The 25883-nt window shown below is 36.5% G+C and overlaps 2 protein-coding genes across 2 annotated transcripts in view; one reads left to right on the top strand and one right to left on the bottom strand.

Annotated features, from left to right (window-relative positions):
• LOC117680609 (E3 ubiquitin-protein ligase TRIM71) overlaps positions 1-25883 on the bottom strand; it is a 235721-nt gene that overhangs the window by 105160 nt on the left and 104678 nt on the right. The window lies entirely within an intron of this gene.
• The window catches only part of LOC105332697 (midasin), a 102956-nt gene that overhangs the window by 74260 nt on the left and 2813 nt on the right, over positions 1-25883 (top strand). The window contains exons 61-95 of the mRNA XM_066072569.1: positions 145-427; positions 538-773; positions 1555-1650; positions 1775-1869; positions 2178-2280; positions 2874-3060; positions 3507-3616; positions 4255-4359; positions 5449-5595; positions 6112-6259; positions 7904-7953; positions 8084-8180; positions 8539-8641; positions 8871-8973; positions 9212-9327; positions 10824-10905; positions 11204-11395; positions 11965-12035; positions 13748-14193; positions 14402-14490; positions 14617-14844; positions 15110-15247; positions 15615-15887; positions 15988-16167; positions 16307-16445; positions 16672-16778; positions 16919-17032; positions 17185-17358; positions 20448-20543; positions 23163-23270; positions 23708-23911; positions 24230-24448; positions 24902-24985; positions 25271-25386; positions 25672-25846. Coding sequence (XP_065928641.1) covers positions 145-427; positions 538-773; positions 1555-1650; positions 1775-1869; positions 2178-2280; positions 2874-3060; positions 3507-3616; positions 4255-4359; positions 5449-5595; positions 6112-6259; positions 7904-7953; positions 8084-8180; positions 8539-8641; positions 8871-8973; positions 9212-9327; positions 10824-10905; positions 11204-11395; positions 11965-12035; positions 13748-14193; positions 14402-14490; positions 14617-14844; positions 15110-15247; positions 15615-15887; positions 15988-16167; positions 16307-16445; positions 16672-16778; positions 16919-17032; positions 17185-17358; positions 20448-20543; positions 23163-23270; positions 23708-23911; positions 24230-24448; positions 24902-24985; positions 25271-25386; positions 25672-25846 — 5214 coding nt within the window. The remainder of the gene's footprint in view (positions 1-144; positions 428-537; positions 774-1554; positions 1651-1774; positions 1870-2177; positions 2281-2873; positions 3061-3506; positions 3617-4254; positions 4360-5448; positions 5596-6111; positions 6260-7903; positions 7954-8083; positions 8181-8538; positions 8642-8870; positions 8974-9211; positions 9328-10823; positions 10906-11203; positions 11396-11964; positions 12036-13747; positions 14194-14401; positions 14491-14616; positions 14845-15109; positions 15248-15614; positions 15888-15987; positions 16168-16306; positions 16446-16671; positions 16779-16918; positions 17033-17184; positions 17359-20447; positions 20544-23162; positions 23271-23707; positions 23912-24229; positions 24449-24901; positions 24986-25270; positions 25387-25671; positions 25847-25883) is intronic.

Below are 25883 nucleotides of genomic sequence, written 5' to 3'. Positions count from 1 at the left end.
TGAGATGTAGAAAAGCCTCACAGGAAATGTACAACAACTACATTGAAATCTTAGTATTCAAGGATTCATGCACAATTTAAATACAAAAAAGGCTCAATGTTTGTAGTTATACCAGATTTAGTTTGGCTCTCTTATCTTCATAAGGACTTTCAAGACTTGGCGGCACCTACCTCCCTGGAAGATAATCCGGTAGATAATCCAGTAGATAATCCGGTAGATAATCCTGCAGAGATGGACCTTCCCCACAAAGTGACTGACACAGAGATGACAGCTGTATGCCACACCCATCAGCTGCTCTTCTCAACTCTCACCTCTTCTGATTGGTTAAAACAGAGTCATGTGACAGATATCACAACCCAGGAGGTCATACAGCCTTCATTACTCTGTTACAGTGTTGCTGCACCTTGGTTTGATGGCCAGTGGGACTGTAAGTAATCTAAAAGGCTCCGGTTTGGACAAAAAAAAAATGAGTGAATGACAAATTCTTTGGTATTTTTATATCTATTTTATATCTACTTGAATTTTATTTCCTTACAGTAGCTGAAGAGGAGTCAAAAACATTAGGAGGCCATCTTCTTGCTAGTCACTTCCTCCAAGAGGAGATAACTCCAAAGTGTGATCCCCAGAGTGAGGCTGGATTGCCCCAGGGCTACGATGTTTACAGGGATGCCAACTTCTCTGAGGTCATCAAGTGTGTACCTGTTTTACATAGACTGATGCACAGAGTGACAGAACTGAGAGAGGAGTGGCCCGATCACCCCACACTGACACAGGTAAGATGTTACACACAGGTAAATACAGTAAACAAAGGGACATCACTCTTACTGATGGACAGAGTGAGAGAGGAGTGGCTTGTTTTTGTTCACTGAGGGAATTAATTGTTATTAAAGAAAAGCAGAGAAAAGTGGTACTTTGGAATAAAGCAAGGACAAATTCATCTGTAATTCGACCAGTAAACAAAGTTATTTGTTGTAATTTAGGATGAGCATTTTAATTGTAAGAATTATAAAGCAAGAATGTTAACTGATTTAACAGTTACTGCTTGTTAACAGCTGGTACATTATTGTTTGTTTTACATTTGACACAGTTTTTGTTTGTTTTACAGTTAACATGTTTTTTGTTTGTGACAACTGACTTTAATTGTTTATTTTTCTGTTGGCACAGTTATTGTTTATTTTACAGTGGACACAATTATATTTGCTTGTTTTACAGTGGATACAATTATTGTTTGGTTTACAGCTTACACATTTATTACTTGGTTGTTTACAGTGGATACAATTATTGTTTGGTTTACAGCTTACACGTTTATTACTTGGTTGTTTACAGTGGATACAATTATTGTTTGGTTTACAGCTTACACGTTTATTACTTGGTTGTTTACAGCTGACACAGTTATTGTTTGGTTTACAGCTTACACATTTATTACTTGGTTGTTTACAGCTGACAAAGTTATTGTTTGGTTTACAGCTAACACATTTATTACTTGTTTGTTTACAGCTGACACAGTTATTGTTTGGTTTACAGCTTACACATTTATTACTTGGTTGTTTACAGCTGACACAGTTAGTAGACAGGATCCTGTCATTTCCTGTTACATCCCCTGTCATCAAATTCCTGACTGGTCTAGAGCTACTGCTAGAAAAAGCACAGGTAAGATCACTGGAGACTGACTTTTTACCAATCTCTACAATTAACTCCCTATTGCTGATTTGGTTATCATAAGTAGTGATGTTAAATGCTCACAATCATCTTGTTTCCAACTTTTGCTGTCTAGGAATGGGAGAGCAATGCAGCGAGACATGTTTCTATGGCAACACAGCTTGGCGAGGTCTCTGCTCAAATTCTAGAGTGGAGAAAGCTTGAGCTCAGGTACCTGAAGCTTTAATCAAAATTCCAAACTTATAAAAAAAATTAATTCCAACAACATCCTTTATTTCATTGAAGCAATTATGATTTTAAAACACCAAATGAATATTTGTGCAAATTTTTTTTCTTCAAAAAATACTGTGTACATGTATTATGAATAACTATTCACTGGATTCTAAAATATATCAGATATTTTCTTTTTATTGATAAGATTTTCAATCGTTGAGAGCCCTTTAAAATCACACATAGAACCTTATTCTCCATGCATATGAAAGCTAGATTTGTAATATCATGTTTATGTGTTACTACAGCTGCTGGAGACAGTGTTTGGACAATGTGTTCCTGAAACAGTCGTCCAGGGCCAGCAAATGGTGGTTCCATGTCTACCGACTGACCCAGTCAGCCTGTGTCCAGGTAACTAGCGGGCAACACTCTGTCTCCACACTAATTAATGTAGAACAAGAGTTTAAGTAACATTTAACATTAAAAAGGGCATTAGTTTTACTTCTTAAAAAGACAATGCACATTTGGAAACACAAGTACAGTTGAACTTCGATATCTCGAACACCGATATCTCAAATATAATGGATCTGTCGAAGTGATTTTTAAGTCTCAACCACCTATTTTTTAAGTATTTTACCCTCGATATCTCGAATACTCGGATATCTGGAAGTGTTTCAACAGCCCCATCTAGTTCGAGATAACAAAGTTTGACTGTATTTATAAGCACAATTATCCATTAGGAGTCAGGGGTAAATTTTGGCTTTTATATTAATTTTGCTGAATTATAATTATGTAAGAATTTCTTAATCAAAATCAATTAGCATGGATGTCAGCTTTTGTTTGAAAGAATTGGTTTTGAAAATAATGTAATATTATATCCTGAAGTGTATTTACTGTAAGGTTTTTGTTCAATGTTTACATGTATGTAATATATATAAATATATCTGTAAATTCAGATTTTGTATCTGGATGTAGTGGATATATTTATTTTATTCTGTACATAGGATGAGTCTGAGAAAGACGATGAAGATGAGGTCAGCTTTGCTGAGGTCCCGCGGGCTCTGAAGGAGTTCCTAGAGAGGTCCTCCCTGGGGGAGTTTGAGGCCCGCCTGGGGATACTGAGGTCCTTCCACTGCCATGCTATGTACCTAGGTACAGAAGACAGTGTGGACAGGAAGCCTGCTTACCAAGGTAGAGCGGGGTCGTGTCGGGGAGGGGGGAATGTTAGACTGCCTATTCATTTTGTGATATTAAGCTTTGAATAATACAGTAACCGTTTGACAGCATCTTTTGATATGAGTACTACACTGAAAAGAAAATAACTTGTAAATGATTAATCCCAACACATTGCTGTGTTTGTCATATGTTTTATGATCAAAATTTTACTGCCAATTTAAAAAAGGGGAATAACCCATTTTTTTTTATATCAAGTTATGGAAACATCAAATGAGTTTTTCTCTTAAATAATTAACAATTTGTCTGCTGCATTCATTTATAATTTTTTGCAGAGCAAATGTAATAGCATTAATATTCTGGGAAATACTTTAAAAATGATGTGCATTCCAGGGTCTTCTAGGGAGAAACATATTAAGATATATTATCACTGTTTTGATACGGATCATTGTGCTGGTTTACAGATCAGATGATGAAGTTACTGTGGAATCTCCATCAGTTCTATAGCCAGTTCCTGCCAATGGTCAGAGAGAAAATCCAGCGTCTGCGACAGCCAATTGAAAAGGAGCTGAAGGTACTGTAAATCTCTAATTAAGCACCAATAATTAATACCACGTAGGTACTGTAAATCTCTAATTAAGCCCCAGTACTGTAAATTCCTTATATTAAATGAGTACTTAATTCCGCAATCCCACTGGTTTGTATCAAATCACGAAGATATAAAATCGCGTTAAACGTTAAACTTTTCTTCTTATTTCCTATAGTTTTCAACTCTCAGAAAATTATGGCGAGATTTTTAAAATCCGTGTAGGATGCTTCTCGCGACTTTATGCAGATATTAATTCCTTGTGTTTAATGAGGAATTTACAGTAATTAATACCCCAGGCCTGTAAAATGTTGAGAAATCAATTCATCATGAATTTAAAAAACAAGAAAAGCTTAGCATACACAATTTTACATTCTTGCAGTTTGGTACAATTTAAAATTAAAGAAATTGTGGAAAAAGTACTCGTGTAAAATAAGGAATATACTATATGCCTTTTTAGCAGAGTGTTACCATGAATTCTGAAACAACACATGTTTTTGTTTCTCTGTTTTTCTAAGTGTATAGAAATTTGTGTATTAAAAAAGTTCTGAGAATGCTATCTAACATAATCTACAATTTTGATATTTATTATTGGAATTTTTTTTTTCTTTAACTTAAAATTCCAGGGTTTTGTAAAAATAGCTCGCTGGACAGACATGAACTACTGGGCTTTGAAGCAGACGACAGAGAAAACCCACAGGGCCCTGCATAAACAGATGAAGGCTTTCCAGGTGTGTAGTGGGGGTGAGGGGTGATAGAAGGCAAATCAGCAGATAAATGCTTTATGTTTGTTTATTAAGGTGCGGTCACACAATGCAATTTTCTTTATAATTTTCTTATTAACTTTGATTTGCTTTCGGCTAAAATTGCATTGTGTGACCAAAGCAAACTCTGAAATTCAACTGAAAATCTGAAGTGCATCAGATTTTCAGTGGACTCTCCAGTGAGAATTGTGACATCACAATTACTTTTTCCCCATACAATAATATAATGAATAGGTTCATTGATTGAAAATCAATTGTAAATTCCAATCAACCTTCTTAAGCAAGTGGATTGAAAATCGGAAGAAAATTAAATTGCATGGTGTTACCACACCGTTAGGGATGAAGTAAAATGAAGGAGGAGGATTGCGTAACACAATAAAAAATTTGTTTAACCATTTGGTAGGATTTGTAAGATAGATATTTTAAGGGCCCTCTTCACATGATGAAGATATTTTTGTGGATTTTGTCTAATGAGGAAATATGCTGGATTAAGTTGTGCATATTGAATGTGTTTAGTTTTTAGTTTAACTTCCTGCTGATGTATCTTCTGGAATGATATTCAGAGACAACCAGAGGCTTAATGAACAGTAGTCTCTCTTTCTTATCAACTTGACAAATTACATCCAAACAATGAATTCAGTTACTTTATCCTGGTCTTACACACTGATTGTTTTGATTTCTTGAATTGATTATAGATTACGTTGTACACTTCGGTTTGCAGTTTTGTATTCTATTTTACATCAAAGGTCAAATCACTCCCGATGCACTTAAGTACCTTATATTTATAGCTCTTTAGCGAGCGGTGTAGGGAGGGGCTTTTACTGTAGGCAATTACTATATACAGGTTATTTTTCGGCCCATTTAATTTCGCCCTTTTACACTTGCAATCAGTTTCGCCCTGTCTTTAATTTGCTCTAACACAGATGTGTTTTGAGAGATATAGGAATTTGCCCAGTCTTAATTTTGGTCACTGACAGCAAGGCCGAAAGGGACTTGGAAAATGAAAATGGGGTGAATATTTCCCTGTAAACAGTATTGGATGTCTGTGTTTTGTAGGCTATGTTGGACGAGCCGGTGCAGGGTATTCTAGCAGACCCCGACCTTGGCCTAGATTCTACAGGTCATCCAGAGGTCACATTCTCCTGGAGGGAGGCCTACACAACATCCGTGCAGATGCTGGCCTCCCTCAAAGTAGCTGGTGTGGTAAGTAGATGCTTTGGCAGTGCTGTAAACACACTGTATAATGAGGCTTAGAATACCATGAATATCCATGTTGTAAACACACTTAGAATTCCATGAATATTAACCATGAATATTAACTAATCTTTTCACAGGATAAATCTCTGCCATTCAGTCAACTGAATGATAACTGAATGGTCTGGAAAGGTGACTGTATGGCACACATGCCATTCAGTCACATTTCAGTTACCTTTCATTTCACTGAATGGCAGAGATTCATCCTATGTTTAGCAAATTGCTAAAGCTCTATTAATAGTTCTTTCCGCTTTGCATCAATAACAACTTTTACAGTACATGGTTTACAGAATATTATTTCATTCATTTGTTAGTAAGATTTCAAATTGTTGTATTTGTAAAAAAAAAAAAAACAATGTCGAGATTCATTTCATTTCATGTTTTTCAGTCATTATGTTTAAGAAAAATTTTGTGATTGTTTAGCTACATGTGATAACAAACGTTCTGTGTCTTATTTCAATTAAGGTTCCTCACACAAATTTACCCGCCCCTGGTAATGGCAGTCTCTCAAGCAGGCTTGGTCAGCTGTCTGTAAAAATGTGTAAACACTGGAAGTCATTGACCGGCCGACTCGAGTACCACAAACTCATTGTCAGACTCGACGAGTTCACAGGTAAGTTATACCTTGGAGTAGTCACAGGTACACAGGTACATGTAAGTCATAGACTCGGTGTCAAGCTTGGAGTAGTCACAGGTACATGTAAGTCATAGACTCGGTGTCAAGCTTGGAGTAGTCACAGGTACATGTAAGTCATAGACTCGGTGTCAAGCTTGGAGTAGTCACAGGTACATGTAAGTCATAGACTCGGTGTCAAGCTTGGAGTAGTCACAGGTACATGTAAGTCATAGACTCGGTGTCAAGCTTGGAGTAGTCACAGGTACATGTGTACATGTAAGTCATAGACTTAGTTTCAAGCTTAGAGTAGTAACAGGTACATGTAAGTCATAGACTCGGTGTCAAACTTGGAGTAGTCACAGGTACATGTGTACATATAAGTCATAGACTCGGTGTCAAGCTTGGAGTAGTCACAGGTACATGTAAGTCATAGACTCAAGGTCAAGCTTGGAGTAGTCACAGGTATATATAAGTCATAGACTCAGTGTCAAGCTTGGAGTAGTCACAGGTACATGTAAGTCATAGACTCGGTGTCAAGCTTGGAGTAGTCACAGGTACATATAAGTCATAGACTCAAGGTCAAGCTTGGAGTAGTCACAGGTACATGTGTACATGTAAGTCATGGACTCGGTGTCAAGCTTGGAGTAGTCACAGGTACATGTAAGTCATTGACTCAGAGTCAAGCTTGGAGTAGTCACAGGTACGTGTAAGTCATAGACTAAGTGTGAAGCTTGGAGTAGTCACAGGTACATGTGAACATATAAGTCATAGACTCAGTGTCAAGCTTGGAGTAGTCACAGGTACATGTGTACATGTAAGTCATAGACTCGGTGTCAAGCTTGGAGTAGTCACAGGTACATGTAAGTCATAGACTCAGTGTGAAGCTTGGAGTAGTCACAGGTACATGTGTACATATAAGTCATAGACTCAGTGTCAAGCTTGGAGTAGTCACAGGTACATGTAAGTCATAGACTCAGTGTCAAGCTTGGAGTAGTCACAGGTACATGTAAGTCATGGACTCGGTGTCAAGCTTGGAGTAGTCACAGGTACATGTAAGTCATAGACTCGGTGTCAAGCTTGGAGTAGTCACAGGTACATGTGTACATGTAAGTCATAGACTCGGTGTCAAGCTTGGAGTAGTCACAGGTACATGTAAGTCATAGACTCAGTGTAAAGATACCTACAGTAGGAACTGAGGTAGATACAATGTTTATTATCAAAAGCATACAGAGTTTAATTAAGGAATGAATTCAATATTAATTTTATTTGTTTTATACGATATAAAATGGTTTGGGGCAGTCTACGCTTCATAAACCGGGAAGCGGTTATAAAAAAGGGTAAACTGTCAGAAACCATTTATATCATTTAAAACTAATAAATATTGAATTCATTGCTTATAATTAAATTTTTTTACTCTTCATTGTAGATAAAAACAGTCATTTGACTTTTAAAATAATGTAAAATTGTACAAAATTCAAACGTAACATCAGGCAAATAGATAAGTTTTTGAGGTTAAGTCTTACTATAGCGTAGGCAACATTCTTCATACGATATTAAATATTTTTTTTAGCCAATAAGCGTGTTACAACCAGAGTTAAATTATTGTAAAATGAATATACTTTAATTTGTTTCTGTTTACAGGAGAAATAATTGAGTCTGTTCATGAACTTCAACATCTGGAAGTCTCACAGGTTTCTATTACTGAGTTTATAAAATCCATGAACATTTATTTGTTCAACTTGATTAGAAATTTCAGCCACATTATCGAGTATCGTTCTAATACTCCATGTGATGTGGGTTCAAATTCTTTGTTACTTACAGAACACAGACAAAGAGAAGCAGAAATCTGAGGCCAAACACATAGGACAGAAGAAGAGGAAAGCCCTCAGTGATCTCTTCAAGGAACTGACACAGCTTGGTAAGGAAACTGGGTCACTGACCATTGTAGATAATGTAGAGAAGTCTAAGGTGTAAGCCACAGCAGGATAAATTTAACAAGACTCATTAGTTGAGTTTATTTTATATATAAATTATTATAGGCCTACATATTACTCAATGGTAATGTGGACTTTTGGCTAAGTGCCAAATGTGTAGACATTTGTCATACTCAGTGAAATTTGGTAAACAGAAGTTTACAGTACTGTAGATTACATATTTGATGCAGCTGTCCTGATTCCTGGCTGTATTAATTTTCTTATATAACTTAGATTGTGAGATATAGTACATATTTACAACAGCTGTCCTGATTCCTGGCTGTATTATTTTCTTCTCTCTAGGTCTGTCCTACAGGAAGGGGCTGCTGTGTGACACTGAGAGTGACCTCCCTTTGTTAGTACCACCACTAGATGTCTCTGTCTGCTCCGATAGATTTACAGCAAGGTGAATATAATTGCATATCTGTTGCTATTGGTAATGTGGATTTGATTGTGCTTTTTCTGGATTTGAGTACAGGTCATCTATTGATCAGTTTTAAGATTTATTCCTCTAGTCAGAACTTGTACAAAGCCAAATGATGAACACCGCCTTACTTGTGTCGTAGACACCTAGCGCATGTATCTCTTATTAATGAGACTGATTTTGAAATTTTTTTGTGATCTCCTTGTTTCAGCCGTGACAGTATGATGGACATAGGAAAGAGTTGCCATGACTACTACTACAAGTGTGTGGCCAGGAAAGCCAAGTTTGCCTCGGCTCTTCAATCCCCATCCAAGGTGAAGTTACTATCAGTGAAGCCATTTATTACCTAATGTTTTGATATAATACTGTGTTTAAAATCAGTTTTTACAAAAAACAAAGTAATTATTATACTAAGTACTAATAACTAAATCAAGCAAGTGACAGTTTTCATGTACATTTGATTTTTGTAACATTTGTGTTACATTTCATGATTTGATTTTATATCACTAGTGTTACATTAGATTTTAATAACATTGGTGTTGATTTCATCAGGAGCTTGGAGTGGGTAACTTGGAGCGCTGTAGAGGATTCACCGATCACCTGATGAGTCTACTGGTGGACCAGTACACGGCCACGGCCGAGGTCCATCGGGCCTTCCTCACAATCAGGTAGTTATATCATACCCTCAATGGTATGCTTGAATTGTGTAATGTCTCCCTGTAAAGTAGGAGTGATATTTCATAGTTACTGTAGAGTGTAGACTTCTTTCTATGAGGATAAAAACAGCACCGGTACATGAATATTGAACATTCAGTGTGCACTCCCTTAAATAATTTACTATTTCCAGGTACCTTTGTATGTGAACATGAATACTCACTATGTCTCATGAATACTCACTATGTTTCACAAATACTCACTTTGTCTCACAAATACTAAATATATCTTATGAATATTCTTTATATGCACATGAACTCGCATTACATGTGACACTGTATGCTTTGTGAATCCTTGTGTATTTTTTAAAGTACATTACCGATCAGACCCAACCTAACACCAGAGTAAACCCCAACTAAATCATGGGTTTACTTTTTGGGTTTATTCTGGGTTTACTTTTTGGGAGTTGATTTTAATCAACTCTCCTATGCAGTCACTCAGACAAACCGAAAGTGAAACAGTGTTTGGACCTCAGCACAAATCATCGCTGCTGACAAGACTTAGTTCTTGAAAATGATTCAAGAATTCGATGTAATGTATGTTAAAGCATTGTTTTTCAAGGAAACTTATTTATAAATACCTTGAAAATAGTCAGATTTTAAATGGTACAAACAATTTAAATATTTTTTGTAGTCGTATGTATTCCTACGCCAGAGTTCAATATTAATAGTCTCGTTCAACTCGACCTTTGGCTGTCTCCGTAAATGCTTGTCGGAGATTTACGGTGTCGGCCGAGCGTTTGGTTGAACGAGACTAGAGTTCAAAATTGCTTGGATCCATACAATTTTAGAGAAATATTTTGTATTACTGAGATACATAGTTTGATTGAATTAATTTTACTATAAATATTATTTACCATGATTTATTTGGGGGTTTCTTGACATTCTTATCGAAAAAGTCCAAAAATTCATATTATAAAAATGTGCGTAATTCAAATACAAATTAGAAACTACATGTGCTTGTCATTCAAAATAACATATCATTGATTTTAAGGTAAACAAACATCGACAAAATCAACTCCCATTAGTTCTTCAGTACTTTGATTGAAAATTTGGGTCCATTCAGGGTTTACTTTGGGTTTACTTTGAAATTGCTTTTGAACTGTATGCAGTGAAGTGTGAAGCAGACTAGTACATGTATTTAATCTTACCATCCTACTGCCTGTAATTCCTACCCGTTGTACATTCCGAATATACAGTTAGCCCGAATTAAACCCAGAGTAAACCCAGAAAGTAAACCCAGGTTTTAGTTGAGGTTTACTTTCTGTTAGGTTGGGTCTGATCGGTACTCTACTCATTATGAAATGCATGCATGAAAGTTAGTTGATTATTCTATAGGATATTTGAATTAGCCATAATCAGTAATTAGATGGTAAAAATATCTCACTTATTCCAGCCTATCTAATTTATGATACAATCAGCACTATATCACTTGAATCATTTGGTTGTAGCTCCATGTCAAATGTTTTACATGATCTTTGTGCAACTGATGGAACAGCCCCACCCCCGCAGAAATCAACAAGGGAGTGTGTGGTAAGTATCGGAACAGCCAGCATTAAAACCTCAATGAGGACCAAAGCTACAAGTCTTGCATTTCCAAACTCTGCTTTCCATGTGATGTTTGTCTTCTCCTGTGGTAGTGTTGTACAGTATGTGACTGCTCCAACAATTGTCATTCTGCTAATGGAGAATATCATTCAATAAACAAGATGAAAGTCTGATGAGCTGAGCATGGTTTTGATGATTACATTCTCAGAATGTTTATTAACTTGTTTCTCTTTTCATTTCTGACATGTTATTGTTGTCAAGTTTCTCTTGCTTATGTTGCCAGGACTCCCTGTCCTCTCTCCTGGTCAGTCTGAAGGAGGGGCTCACTCAGGTCAAGGTCACTCTACAGTGTTGCCCCCGTCAACAGGAAAAAACAACCCACTATCCGTCTCCTTTTCCTAGACATCAGTTGTCTGGTGCAGCACTGATGACTCACGGAGACGAGAAATGGACAGACTGCTCGGCCAAAATTCAGGTCAGTGGTGGATCAAGAAATTAAGAAGATTACTGTATTAATACAAACTTTTATTTGCATTTGCAAGAGCCTTATTGTTGTGAATATTTCTAGCCACGAACCAGTCCTTGGCATATGATCGTAATTACAGAACATATGTGGATAAGGCTTGGTCACAGGGTTGTCTCTAAGACCCGGGAGGCGGGGAATTTCCCCGCCTAAAGTGACTTAATTACCCGGCTATTATTGCATTTCAAACACAATCTAGCTATAAGCTAGACCTCCAGATCCCCTTCTACTTTTTTATTTCTCCCTTCTACTTCAAGTTTTAGAGACAACCCTGCTTGGTCACGAAAATTAGTTGCCCCATACCAGTTTCACTTGGATTAATTTCAAAATAAAGTTGTCGAAAGTAAAAGTTGGTTTACAGTATTTAGTTTAATTTAAAGATTTCAGACTGTGTAACAAAATATGTTGAGGATGTTAATTTGTGTGTATGCATGGGGTTCCCATGGTATCTATGAAAGTTGAGCCACTACAAATATTTTACCTTATAAGACTTCATGTTGAGGAGTTTTTTGTGGTTATAGGCTCTACAAGAGAAGACTAGCGAGCTGTATGACAGGACGTTGCCTCTCTCCAAGAAACCATTGATTACATGGTAAGTCTGATCAGACCTGTTTAAAGCTGACATGAATTCATAAAAGCATTTGGTCGCCATATTAGTTTCGATCGCTCCTCTACTGCCACTGGGGTATATATACCGGTTGAGAAAGTTACGGTCGGTTGCTTTCCGATCGTGGCATTCACGTTGCACGGACTTCTAAATGCATAAACTACACATTGTAGTAAAATGTAGTTACTGTAATAAAGAATAAAGAAAACAACAGTCAATGAAATACAAAATATATTTATTCTTTGAAAGGATGTCCAAGGTATCTGTATTTTTTTGCACAGACAGTGCTGCCTTACTTCGCATGCACATTGAACATGTGTGTCGTTCATACAGAGTGCATAACGTCTGCATCTTTTTGAAAACCTGGCGACGCTACATCCAACACAGTAGCTTAATGATAGTAAATCCAAGAAAGTAACAACGTTTCTATCCGTTCCTACAAAAACTCCCCGTTTATAAAATCCATGCGATAATTGACATTGCTCTATCTGCCACAGTGTGTGGTTTGCGCATGTGCGATGTTATAACATACACAGGAAAACGGTCTACAATTATCGAGGAATTTCTGAAGTATCTGCGCTTGGATTTCAGTATGTCTTGTTTCGTCGTTTATTGGATATATCTTGCGAGTGAAGTGGTTGTCATATTATTTTTTTTCAAAACGCGTTTTTACAAGTCTTTTCGTCCAAGGTAACGTCTTCGGGTGTAATCCTGAATGCGGTGAAGCATGACGAGGGCTCTCGGCCTTATATAGGGGGTGTGTAGCGATGAGCAGAACAATAGAAATCGACAACTAATATGGCGGTAGTCGGAGATAAAAGGGAAATAATGCGTATTTATGAATTCATGTCAGCTTTAAGGAGGCTCACTATACCTTCAGTTTGAGAAAATAGTTTCCCAGATCGGCAGAAAAATGACTTGATTAGACCACGTAAAATTAATTTTTAGATTCTCATCCTGATTTCCAAAAAATACGGGGCGGGTGGGCGGATTTTATTTATTATAAATAATTTTTTTTTTTTTTTTTTTAAACCACCCTTTTCACCGTTCATGTTCTAGAAAAAACAACTGTATTCTTTTAAATTGTTAATGCTTATATGTGATGATTTTTAATTAATATACACATACCTGTGAAAGAAATACAGTTGAAAACAATAAAAGGGAATATATTTAAGATATTTTCATTAAAAAAATATCATTTTTCAGTGATAAAAGTTCACAGGAACAAAAACAAATTTCTTACGGAGATTTAAAATGGGAAATGTTTACATCATTCTTTTCTCCATTTGGAACTCGCATGGAATACCTCACACTATTTTTCAACGTTATCATCCAGGCTTATTAATGGCTGATGCAATGCCAAATCCCCATAGATTTTCTTTTCTGGATGTGTATTGAAATCTGAAGGGATGGGGGGGGGGGGGGGGTGGCGTTCAAAACAGATTATCTGCAGTGGGCATTTTTCATACTAGTGGATGAACGTTGTTTGAGCACAAAGATATTTAATTAATTTTTATCGAAATATTAAGTAAGCAAACATTGATGGAAGTAAAAACTCAGGACAGAGTTTAATCAAGTAGGTTATTACAAACAATTTTACAAAACATTCAATTATTGCCATCTTGTGATGAAGGACTGAGTGAATTGATGAGAGAGGATTGTTGTTTTTCACTCTATTTTATGTCTTGTTTTTACAGGAACGACTGCGACAATATGCACTTGGTGTACAAAGACTTATTGGAAGGAGTGGTCAGTCTGACAGAGATAGAAGAACTCTTTTGTGATAGAGGAGAGAAATGTCTTCCATCATTTATGGATACTGTAAGGTACATGAGACAGGAAGTGGAGGTCAAAAGTCAACAGTTCACAGGGTGGTTCAACGCCAGCAGACATCAAATGACTGAGGAGTTATCCAATATGGAGAAAAAACACAAGACCAGGCGTGGTAGAATCCGATCAATGAAATCACAAGTTGATGAAGAGGGAGCTGGGAACAAGCCGGAGACATACCAGGGGAGGGTGGAGAGTCTGATTGCAGCCCTGTTACTGAGTGTACAAACCCTCACAAAGAGTCACCCTACCTCTAACTCTGGAGGAGGTCAGGGTAAAAGGAGTCATTCCATCCCTGGAGATGAGGATATTGGTAAGTGGTGCCTACACGACATTGATTGTACTATGCTTGCATACTTTAAAACTGTAGTCGGTAGACAAAATGCGCTGCTTTGACTGTTTGCTTCCATTGAATGTGTGGCCCCCTTGATGATGTGTTATTAATGGATATCAAGCTGCAGTGACAAGGACATTCCACATAATGAGCAAGCTTTACGATGGGTATGGGGTTTTTTTTGCAGAGGAAGGTGAGACAATGTTGGAGGGCCATCTAGTGGCTCATGTCTATGAGAAATTAAAGGGGGATAAGCAGTGTCTAGAACTCAACAAGGTATTTACCACCTTTGATTTAAAATAAGTCTGTGAAAAAAAAACCCACACACTTCATACAATTTACATGTTTGCAGCCATTTTCTGATGATAGTGCATTATTTATCACAGACTTTCATTTTGTTAGATTACTCAGTCCCTTCAGAGCTTGATCACTGAAGTCCTTGACCTCACTGAAAGTGGTTCAAGGTCAGATGTGCTGACCCTTGTCCAGATTCTGGGGCAGTGTCAGGCATTAGTACAACAGTACCGAGTGATGTTGGAGTACTACCTGCTGCAGTACTTGGCCGAGATTCGGGTCACTGGGAAACTCCTCTCTGTCCTCCTGGCCGTCTTCACTGAACTCACCTCCAAGGTAAACATACCCTCAATCTATCGGCATTGTGATTTTTATCATGTTTTGGTGTTTTTATTTTTTACAGATTGATTTGAATGCAGTTTTGTGAATCAACCATTAGACATTGTAATATTGTACAAATGGATCTTACTTTTAAGCATTGCTATGTTGAACAGTTAGATCTGACCCACAAGTTTTTCATCTGATGTTGACCGTCATATGGTACCATGAATCTGTTTTATCCCTGTCCTCTATCCTATGTAACCTGATCTTTATCTTTCAGGGTTTCTGTGTCCCGGCCGAGTTTGAGGATGAGGTGGCGGGAGAAGGAGCCACAGATTTTGAGGATATTGAGGGTGGAGGACTTGGTCAAGGTGAAGGGGTCAAGGACGTTAGTGACCAGATTGAAAATGAGGACCAGGTAGGTTAAATTATCTTCTCAAAATTTATGCAGAAGTAGTAAGCCATAGAGCACAACATTGGATTGTCTGGTTATTTTGCTGAATGTCATGGACCAGTGAATTTTGAATATGGGCTAGGATTTTTTGTAAGAGAACTGGCCTTTTGGCATCTTATTTTTCAAAATCTTTTCCATATGTATGCATATAAGTCCTGTGGAGCTAATAGTTCTACATTGAACGGTAAAAACTAAGTTGATAGCCCTAATGACATGGGAAAAGAAACAGTCATTTCTACACTTCATACTGGTACTCTGTATTAAAGATCTATGTGATTCAATTAAATATGAAGAGAAGGTTTTATCTGACAGAGTAAGTTGTGTTTAACAGCTGGATGAGGCCAGGAAAGCAGGAGAAGATTCCAAAGAGGACCCGGCCCAGCAGCCCGATGTCAGGTCTGAGGAGAACGCCATCGAGATGTCTGACGACTTTGAGGGCAGAGTTCAGGACCTAGAGGCAGCGGACCAGGAGGAAAGGTCGGATGGAGAGGAAGAGAGGGAGGAGGAATTGGATAAACAGATGGGAGAAGTGGACGGGGATGACACAGATAAGCTGGATGAACAGATGTGGGGCAGTGATGAGGAACAGGAAGAGGAGCAAGGGGTGAGGTCATAGACAACTCGGAGGGTCAGAGTTAACCGAGTCTTCTTTTGAGGACTTTTTTTTTTTATAATAATTAGTACAAATTTAATCTTATTAATAGGATAAAGAGGAATTCGGTCCTGGATCACAACAAGAAGAAAGAAGTGAATTGGTTGCCAAGGATGACAATCCAGACAAATCTGAGTCAGGTGATAATCCAGAGAAGCAGACGTCAGATGAAAACGAGGCTGAGGAAGATGAGGACAAGCAGACTTCCAGAGAACAGGAACAAATTGATGAGGTCAGTCTTAGATCTTGTTCAGAATTGAGGAAAGGGTGACAACATAATGAAATACTTAATGAAATTCTTTATAAGCTAGCAGATTAAAAAACAAGATTTATGAGAAATAAGAATAATGATTACATTTAAAAATTTTCAGTCAGAGTATGATGATGACAGAATTGACCCTCACCATGGCAACCAGGAGCCAGAGGAAGCCCCTGACAACATGGACCTCCCCGATGATCTGAAGCTGGATGAGGAAGAGGCTGGGGTCACAGAGGAGGAACAAGGTCAAGGTCAGATCTTTTAAGAAAACAAAAGACCATAATATTTTTTAGGATCATTTGTTTCAAAAGTATTTTGTTGAAAGCAAAAAATTCATTTGAATGTTAATGTTTCTATAAATAATAAGAGGCTCCAAATTTGTCTATCATATTAATAAACAGGTGTGTATTGGGGTGTTCTCAGTTTTGAATATTGTTATTGAGTTGATGATGTTATGTAAAGTATATGATTGTTCAGATGAGACACCCACAGAACCCCCTGGTGGTGACACAGAGATGCCAGACGACAAGGGAGATAACAATGATCCAGGACAGATGGAGGAGGAGGAGGAGGAAACTCTCCCGGTCAGTGGAGAGAGAGAGAGAGAGAGAGAGAGAGAGAGAGAGAGAGAGAGAGAGAGAGAGAGAGAGAGACTTTGATATATTATAATAACTAGGGGAGAGAGAAGTTGTGGAGAGATATATGAACTATTTGTAATATTCAGGAAGTTGAGCGAGACCTATGTGAAGAAAAGGACACCCAGTCAAAAGAAGAACCAGATAAGGGTCAGGAGACCAGATCTGAGGATGGAGAGGGGGATCCAGGATTTTCTGCCCAGGTAATTATTACAGCATAATTGGTAGTATTTTATAAAGAAAAAAATGTGCATGTACCCTGAATAATCATTGCAAGGATTCAGAATACAGGTTCAGGTCACACAATGAACTAGAGCCAAAGTTTACTTGTTAATGAGCCTTAATTGATATCTAGCAGAATGATGCTCCAGAAATCAATGAGGCGGAACAGGACGAAAGTCCGGCCGATACTGACGACAAACCTCAGGCCACAGAGAATTATGGGAAGACTTCTCACAGTTCAGAGGATGTGGAGCACTCAGAGTCAGCCCAGGATCAGGGCGGAGAGGCGGACAATGAACAGAAAGAGGTCAGGGGGAAATCTATCAATATGCAATGATACAAAAATATCGGGAATAGTTAGAAAGTGTAATAGTTACTGTATGATACAGAGGAAACGGTGAAGGAAATCTTGGTACTGTACAATCAGGTAAAAAAAAATCAGGAATGAGTAGAGGGTGTAATAATGTAAAGAGTGTTTAAAGGGAATTAGCAATAAAGGATTCTGTAGATTCCTTATTTTACGCAAGAATGTGTACTTAATTCCACGATTTCTGCTGTTTGTATCAAATCGAGAATTTGAAAGCACCAATTTTTAGCTCACCTGAGCTAAAGGCTCAAGTGAGCTTTTCTGATCACAATTTGTCCGTTGTCTGTCCTTGTCGTCGTTGTAAACTTTTCACATTTTCATCTTCTTCTAAAGAACCACTGGGCAGATTTCAACCGAATTTGGCACAAAGCACCACAAGGTGAAGGGGATTCAAGTTTGTTCAAATGAAGTGCCACGCCCTCTTTAAAGGGGAGATAATTGAGAATTATTGAAAAATTGTTGGTATTTTTCAAAAATCTTCTTCTCAAAAACTATTCGGCCTGAAAAGCTTAAACTTGTGTGGAGGCATCATCAGGTAGTGTAGATTCAAGTTTGTTCAAATCATGGTCCCCGGGGGTAGGGAGGGGACACTATTGGGGGATCAATTTTTACATAGGAATATATAGAGAACATTTTTAAAAATCTTTTTCTCAAAAACTATAAGGCCAGAAAAGCTCAATTTAAAATGGGAGCATCCTCAGGTAGTGTAGATTCAAGTTTGTTCAAATCATGATCCCCGGGAGTAGGGTGGGGCCACAATTGGGGGATCAATTTTTACATATTAGGAATATATAGAGAAAATCTTTTAAAAATCTTCTTCTCAAAAACTATCAGGCCAGGAAAGCTCAACTTTGAGTGGAAGCATCCTCAGATAGTGTAGATTCAAGTTTGTTCAAATCATGGTTCCCGAGGTAGGGTGGGGCCATAATTTTGGGATAAATTTTTATATAGGAATATATAGAGAAAATCTTTTAAAAAATTTCTTTTTAAAGACTATTTGGCCAAGAAAGCTCAAATTGGCGTGTTACCATACTCAGATAATGTAGATTCAAGTTTGTTCAAATCATGGTCTCTGGGGGTAGGGCGGGGCCACAATGGGGGATAAATTTTTATATATAGAGAAAATCTTTAAAAGTCTGCTTCTCAAAACTATTAGGCCAGGAAAGCCCAAATTTGAGAGGAAGCATCTCCAGATCATATAGATTCAAGTGTGTTTAAATAATAGTCCAGGGGTAGGGTGAGGCCACAATGGGGGATGAATTTTTACTTAGGAATATATAGAGAAAATCTTTAAAAATCTTCTTTTTAAAGACTATTTGGCCAGAAAAGCTTAAACTTGTGTAGAGGAATCCTCGGGTAGTGTAAATTCAAGTTTGCAAAATCACAGTCCCTAGTGGTAGGGCGGGACCGTGATGGCGGTTTGAATTTTTACATAGGAATATATAGAGAAAATCTTTGAAAATATTCTGGGAAAGTTTTCGGTCCAAAACTCAGTACTTAGTGTGAAAGACAAGGTTATGCAGATTTAAGTTTGATGAAACCATGATTCCCTAGAGAAAAGTGGGGCCACGAAAAGGGGGGGGGGGGGTTATATAGGAATAGAGAAAAATCTTCTTACAGGTACAACAACAAAAGGGGCTTGGTATTTACCAAAAAATAAGAGGTGGATAAAATTTTTTTAGCAAGATCTACTGTACTCAGTTGTCAAGATATTTTGATACTGCAATGCTAATTTGATCAGAATTAAGGCAATTGTTGCTCAGGTGAGCGATGTGGCCCCTGGGCCTCTTGTTATAATTTCATACTGGTTAAAATTGTCTGAAAAAAAGCGAGATTGATTTTGGGCAAAAAATTACTGTCAAACTTCTATTAAGCAGTCACCTGCGGGAGGCACCCAAAGTGACCTCTTAAGGGTGTTGTTTACTCAGGGTTTGAGTTCTCAAATTCGAATTGTTATAAAGTTCAATGTAATGAGTAAAATTTGTTCTAAACAAAAAAAGTATTAATAAAATGAATTATTATTGACAAAACATTTGATATTTTTACTTTATTACGTAATTAGGCTCAAACAAAAATAGACTTTAAGCCAAACAGAGGAAATTCGGACTAAATTTTGCAGATTTTGTTTTCCACTAAAACATTTTTGTCAGTACTCTAATATTGAAAGTTAAGATTATATATTTTAGTCTATATAATTTTTCATATTTTCAGCTGGTTTTACCTCACTTATTCATTAAAATAATTGTATGGCAAGAATTGCGAAAATATTAAAAAATGCTTAAAAACGATAAAAGACACCATATCTCAAAATTTTGATCATTGACCTCATATAAATTATATGCCAACAGAATAAGGTCAATATAAGTAGTTAAATGCTATAAATCTTTTTGTATTATCATCATTCAATTTTTTGTAAACTTAGATCAAAAATGGGTAGGAATTTGAAAACTAATAGAGGAAATTCGGACAGGAATATTTTTTCAAATTGTAGCTGAAATCTTAATGTTTTGTACCTATTTAGTGCCACTGCCATTCATAAAATGTATTTAATTTTTTAAAGTGTTTTATTATTTGAAAAATATTTACAATTAAGAAAATTTCAATTGTAGTGTAAAATTTTATGGGATTTTTCTTGATTTTTCAAAAAATATTAAATGGCCATTTACTCAAAAAGTAGGTCATTGACCTACTTTTTTGAAAGTGAAAAATAACACCACAATCAAAGGTCTATAACATACAATAGATGAGGTTTCATTATCATCAGTGGAATTTTTGTTCATTCTGAGTAAACGTCATCCTTAAGAGAGGTGACCTTTGAATAGAGACTTGTGAATTTGCCAACATCAAATATCTTATTAAAACAATTATCACAATAAAACAATAATGTATCAAAATGATAGATAAAGTAATTGATTAAATGTTTTTATAATATCTATTATATTTACAAATAAGTACAAATACATAACAATGCATAACAATGTCTGTGTATATGTGATATAGTTAATATATATACTAATTGTTAATTGCAGAGTGATGGGACAGGCACGTCTAATTCAGAGGTACAGGAGGGTCACGAAGGTCAAAGTTCAAAGGTTGCTCCATCATCATCCAGCCAAGCCCAGAAAGTAAGACACATATATGTTATTATAACTTTACAGTAATGATCCAAATCATGGTGGAATTAATGTATCATTAGATTGAGTTGAGTTTGATGATCTGCGTTACTGCTATGATCATGATAATTTTTTTATATACCCTTCAATTTTAAAGGGTCATGGTCATGATTTTGGTCAAATTCTATTTTTCTGTTTATATTATTTACAATGCTTTAGGAATGTATTTTTAATGATCAAATGAAATTTGGGTGCCAGTCGATGAGTTTTAAGCAAGATACAGGGCTCACAATTCATAGTCATGTAAACAAGGCTCGTGCCCTGTTTTTTATGGCTTACGGCCATCTAGTTGCCGGATAATCTTTACGGCAAAGAGTTCAGTTATCTGAACATGCGCGACAAAAAATAGTTCTCTTCGAATGTTGCAAAGTTAACTGTTTGTTGTTCATAATAAATATCTTTAAGCAAGATTATACTTTCCATATGTTATTATAACTTATTTTATTGTAACCAATATTGACTTTATTTAGATAAACTCGAATCTAACGCGAATGAATATTAACTGCAGTGTTTTCCCTAGGCCGTTTTTGCATAGAGGTATAGGCCCCCGCCATGCATCACACATTGTCGCCATGCTTTCCGCTATGCATACTTACATGTATTGTAAGCAAACAATCTTTTCCCAATTATTTCAGATCCTAACAGTGATAAGTAAATGTAAAGTTGTCGTTATTTCGTTCAATCTTCATAAAAACGTTTGCACCCGCAGAGAGCGTCGCTAACTTCGATCGACATCGATCTCAGCAAGGGGGAAAGTGTTTAACGGTTAAAGAACTGAACTTATGATTGAGGTATATTGAAACTGGGAGTATAAATCGGTAATAAATGCATAAATAGAGGGGCAATTACTACTTGTTTTAATATAATGTGCCTTCTTCGACACCTCCGCCATTATCGAATGTTGGGGATTTTCCAAGATCTAAAAATAGCACAATGTTCCCTCAATGGTGTTACCTTGGTTATGCTATGATTGAAGTGTTTATTTGTCGTAAAAATATTGGAAACTTGAGACCAAATGTACTCAAATAAGAAAACAATATACAGTTAAGCTTGATTGCAAGTTATATACGGAAGCGATGTCACATTACTATAACATAGAGACATCATATAGTATGCCTCTGAAAATGACTGTGTATACATGTCATGTGAAGAGAGACTGACTGCAAATTTTAGTTATAGTGCAGTAATTGATTTTAATTAAATTTGGTGTCAAAACAAGTTTGCTGTAATTGCATAGTTCTGCCTGCACCCCCCCCCCCCCCTCCAAAGAGTTTATCTCTGTACAAAGGGAAAAAAATAAAACAGAAGGTTTAGAACTGCCTTGTGAATCTATATTTCTTATAAAAGCTTGTGAAGGTCAGCCTCTTAAAAAAGTAGAGAAAAATATGAACAATTATACATTTATGAAATACAAATAAAATGGAATAATACTTGTTGGTGTAGATTTCATGAGAATTCATTAATTATAGTACATAACATGCAGTACATTGCATCATTTGGTTATTTTATTTTTTACACGCAATGATTTCGCGCTGGCTGTGGCGCTGTTACGTTGAACCGTGCACCAACTCTCGCGCAAGTTCATAGTGCGTAGGAATACAAGGTATACTGATATTTGAGAGCATGTTGGTTTTAAGTGTTTTTGTGTCCTATATAAAGTTGAATGAATTTACAGTTAATGTACTTCAGTCGTTGGATAAAAGAAAGAAACAAATTGTCTCAAAGTGGAGTTTGAGTCTGACATCATCATTATTATTTTATGCAGTCTATGATTTTCCTAAAAGCAATGGTGGTTTCAACCAATTGATAAAAGAGGCATATAGATTTCAATCCTGTCTGTTTCGGTCACTAAGGTTCGACCAATCAACAAATGGGGCATGTTGATATCGGTCCTGTTAGTTTCTATAGATCTATGAATTACATGTATATAGCTATACTTTCTATAGAGCTATAAATAAACTAAAGTTTCCGTAAGAAATAGAGGGAATCATACTCGATCCATGTAAATATATAGTCATATCAAACCCGTAAGCCATTATGGCCCTTCAGGCCTTTGATGTTTACATAGGTTCAATATACCGGTACATTGTACCAGTAAAAATCTTTTTCAAGCTGATTTGTCTATCGTCTTATTCATTTTAAGCATAAATAAAAAGTTCCTAACGATTAACGCATGCATTTGAAGTCTAAAACTGGAATTTTTACTTCAACATTCAAAATGTAAACAAAAGCTTTGTTTACATATAAGCGAAGAATTTTAAGTGCCGTAACTCGCTTACAACACAACAAATGACACTCAAATTTTGGTTGCCTGTTAAAAATGCCTTACTGAAGCATTGCAAACATTAAAATCGAAAAAAGATTTTTTACCAGAATCGTGACCATGCCCCTTTAAGGTATGAAAAAACTAAACTGTCTTTTATTTTTTGTGTATCAGTATAAGAAAAGAGTAGTGTGGATAAATAATACCACTGTGGATTACATGTGCTGACAGAAAGTTCATTTTTAAATTAAGTTGATTAAAAAAAGGATTTTTTAATAAGCAACTTGACTGAAATGTGTTGTGTTTAGCCTGCTAAAAGAAAAGCTGGGCAGTCGAGTGAAGACAGAAGTCTAGGATCCAGGGAAAACCAGTTTAAAAAACTGAAAACCATCGAAGAGTCTTCATCCAAAGAACAGGTACCCTGCCATTGTCCCAAGTTTTAGAAGGTCATTGCTCATGTTGAATGTACAGAAATCATTGAACAAAAGTCTGTTGTCACATTAATCCTAGCTTAGCTGCTTATGATGTCTTGTCATCACACTATTTGAACAATTTTTTTTTTTTTTTGTGTAGTCAATATATGAAATCAAATATTCATCAAAGTTAGATATATATGACATCAAAATTTATTGAGTAACCACTGACTATTCATTAAGAAAGGGGTTCTTGAAACATTGAATTTTAAAATTTCACAAAAACTATCATAATGGCTAACAGATAGTAATGGAAACATAACAATGATTCTAGAAGATAATCCATCGATTCAAAATGTAAAAAAAAAAAACGAAGTATTTTACAAAAATTCAGGGTATTTTGAGGATGCTATAGATCTGATGCAAAAATTATATACTAGGATGAAGAAAAGGATGAATCGACAAAGAAGGAATCGCAGCTGTATGAACACATCAAGGATGCCACGTCAACACACGACGCTCAGGTGATAGACGTTGCCACAGAGATCCAGCAGGTGGAGCAAGCCATGCCAGACTCGGGGGCAGATCAAGAGAGTGGAGAGGTGGAAGATGACAGCGATGATGTGGAGATGAAGGAGGAAGAGGTAAAACAGAGACTGAACATAGCTCATATCCAGGAGATAGCTAGGGTTTTTCTGGGGTATTTTGTTATGCACTACTGGTTATAAAAATACTTTCATGCAGTATGCTTTAATTTGACAAAGAGTAATTGTATGATTAAGCGACTTTGTCCCTATTGAACTGATTCTGTTGTAATGTTTTCTTTTTATCATAAATGCATAAAACAATAATTACATGATTGATCAGTAAGTAAAGTTTATTATATACAATCATGTATTTATCTTTTAAATACTGTCTTGTAGTCGTGATTTAAATTGATAAATTTATTAATAACTGAACAGAAAACAGAGGATATAGTAGATAAGCTATCATCATTGACAAACTCTAAAGAAAAACAAAAAAAGAAAGTGGAGGGAATGAAAGAAGAAGAGACGGATGAAAACTTGAGGGAGGCAGTGAAGTATCAGACGGAGGGTGTTGCCATGGAGACGCTAGGAGCTGCTCGGGGACCAGAGTCTACAATCCACACCTCACTGGAGAACCTTCACCTCGATGTCAAGGTCAGGTCACTGAGCATGCTCACTGCATCCTCCATCCACTGTATGCTAAAGTCTTCCATCATTACACCACAGACTGATAATCTTAACACCTTCACCTTACTGTGTTAATTTAAGGATCACCATATCTGTGATTTATTGAGTTTATTCTCAAGACTGAATCTTATAATGAATGTAACTTATTTAAGTTTATCTAATATTTTATTATAAACATGATAAAAATATAAGAATATTATGAATGCTGCTAAATGTGGTAGAGTATTAGATGTTTCAATTTTGTATATATTAACTTGAATAATGTAGAACTATGTCATTGACTATACATTTACTACATATGCATGCAGGGAAAGTGTTTGTATTGTTCAACTCATTTAGTACCAAAACCATATTAGGTGAAATAGGATATGTTTACATTTACTGTGATTCTGTTGGTAACATCATTACTGCCTGTTTCAGGGTTCTGACTTAGAAAGACTGAGATCTGAGTTAGAGGAACACTTGTCCTCATTTTGTAACGTGGACAATCCAACTCCAGAGGCGGTAAGTATATAACTGATGCCTGTTCCAATGACCTCTGATCTTTAACCTTGAAAGTCAGTATTGCCCTCTAATGTAAAATCCTGTCAAATCACTAATTTATTAAGTATTCTTTTATTAGTAACTATGTTTGTTATTTGATAAGACTTGATTGAACAGTTAATATTCAATAACTTTCTTATCAAATACCATTTTGTTCCTCTTTTTGAATATTGATATAATAACCAACATCAACATGTCAATTTCCTGCAGATATTGTTAGATTTTGTTTTATTCCAATTAATCTAGGAGGCGCTAGCGTCAGAGGCGTGGCACCAGTATGAGGCTCTGACCTCCGCCCTGTCCCAGGAGCTCTGTGAACAACTAAGGCTGGTCCTGGAACCCTCCCAGGCCACCAAACTCAGGTAAATATATGTCTCTATACTCAGGTAAATATGTCACCAAACTCAGGTAAAAATATGTCACCAAGCTCAGGTAAAATATGTCACCAAGCTCAGGTAAATATATGTCACCAAACTCAGGTAAATATATGTCACCAAACTCAGGTAAATATATAATTGGTTTGATGTACAGACGCACGTTATTTAATTTGTCTGCTCACCTGACGGCAGTTATTGACATGACAACGTCAAAAAAAAATCAATTAATGATATAGTAATTGTGTTTGTGTTGTAATTGTTGTCTTGTAGGGGAGACTACAGGACAGGGAAAAGACTGAACATGAGGAAGGTGATTCCGTACATCGCCAGTCAGTTCCGCAAGGACAAGATCTGGCTCCGTCGCACCAAACCCAGCAAGCGACAGTATCAGATCATGCTGGCCATAGACGACTCCTCTAGCATGGTGGACAACCACTCCAAACAGGTCAGGCCACACAACAGAAATCTGTTGACTTCATTGC

The sequence above is a fragment of the Magallana gigas genome, chromosome 9 (assembly GCF_963853765.1).
Source record: "Magallana gigas chromosome 9, xbMagGiga1.1, whole genome shotgun sequence".
NCBI classification, from domain to species: Eukaryota; Metazoa; Mollusca; class Bivalvia; order Ostreida; family Ostreidae; genus Magallana; species Magallana gigas.
This window is presented reverse-complemented; position numbering and strand designations above follow the sequence as displayed.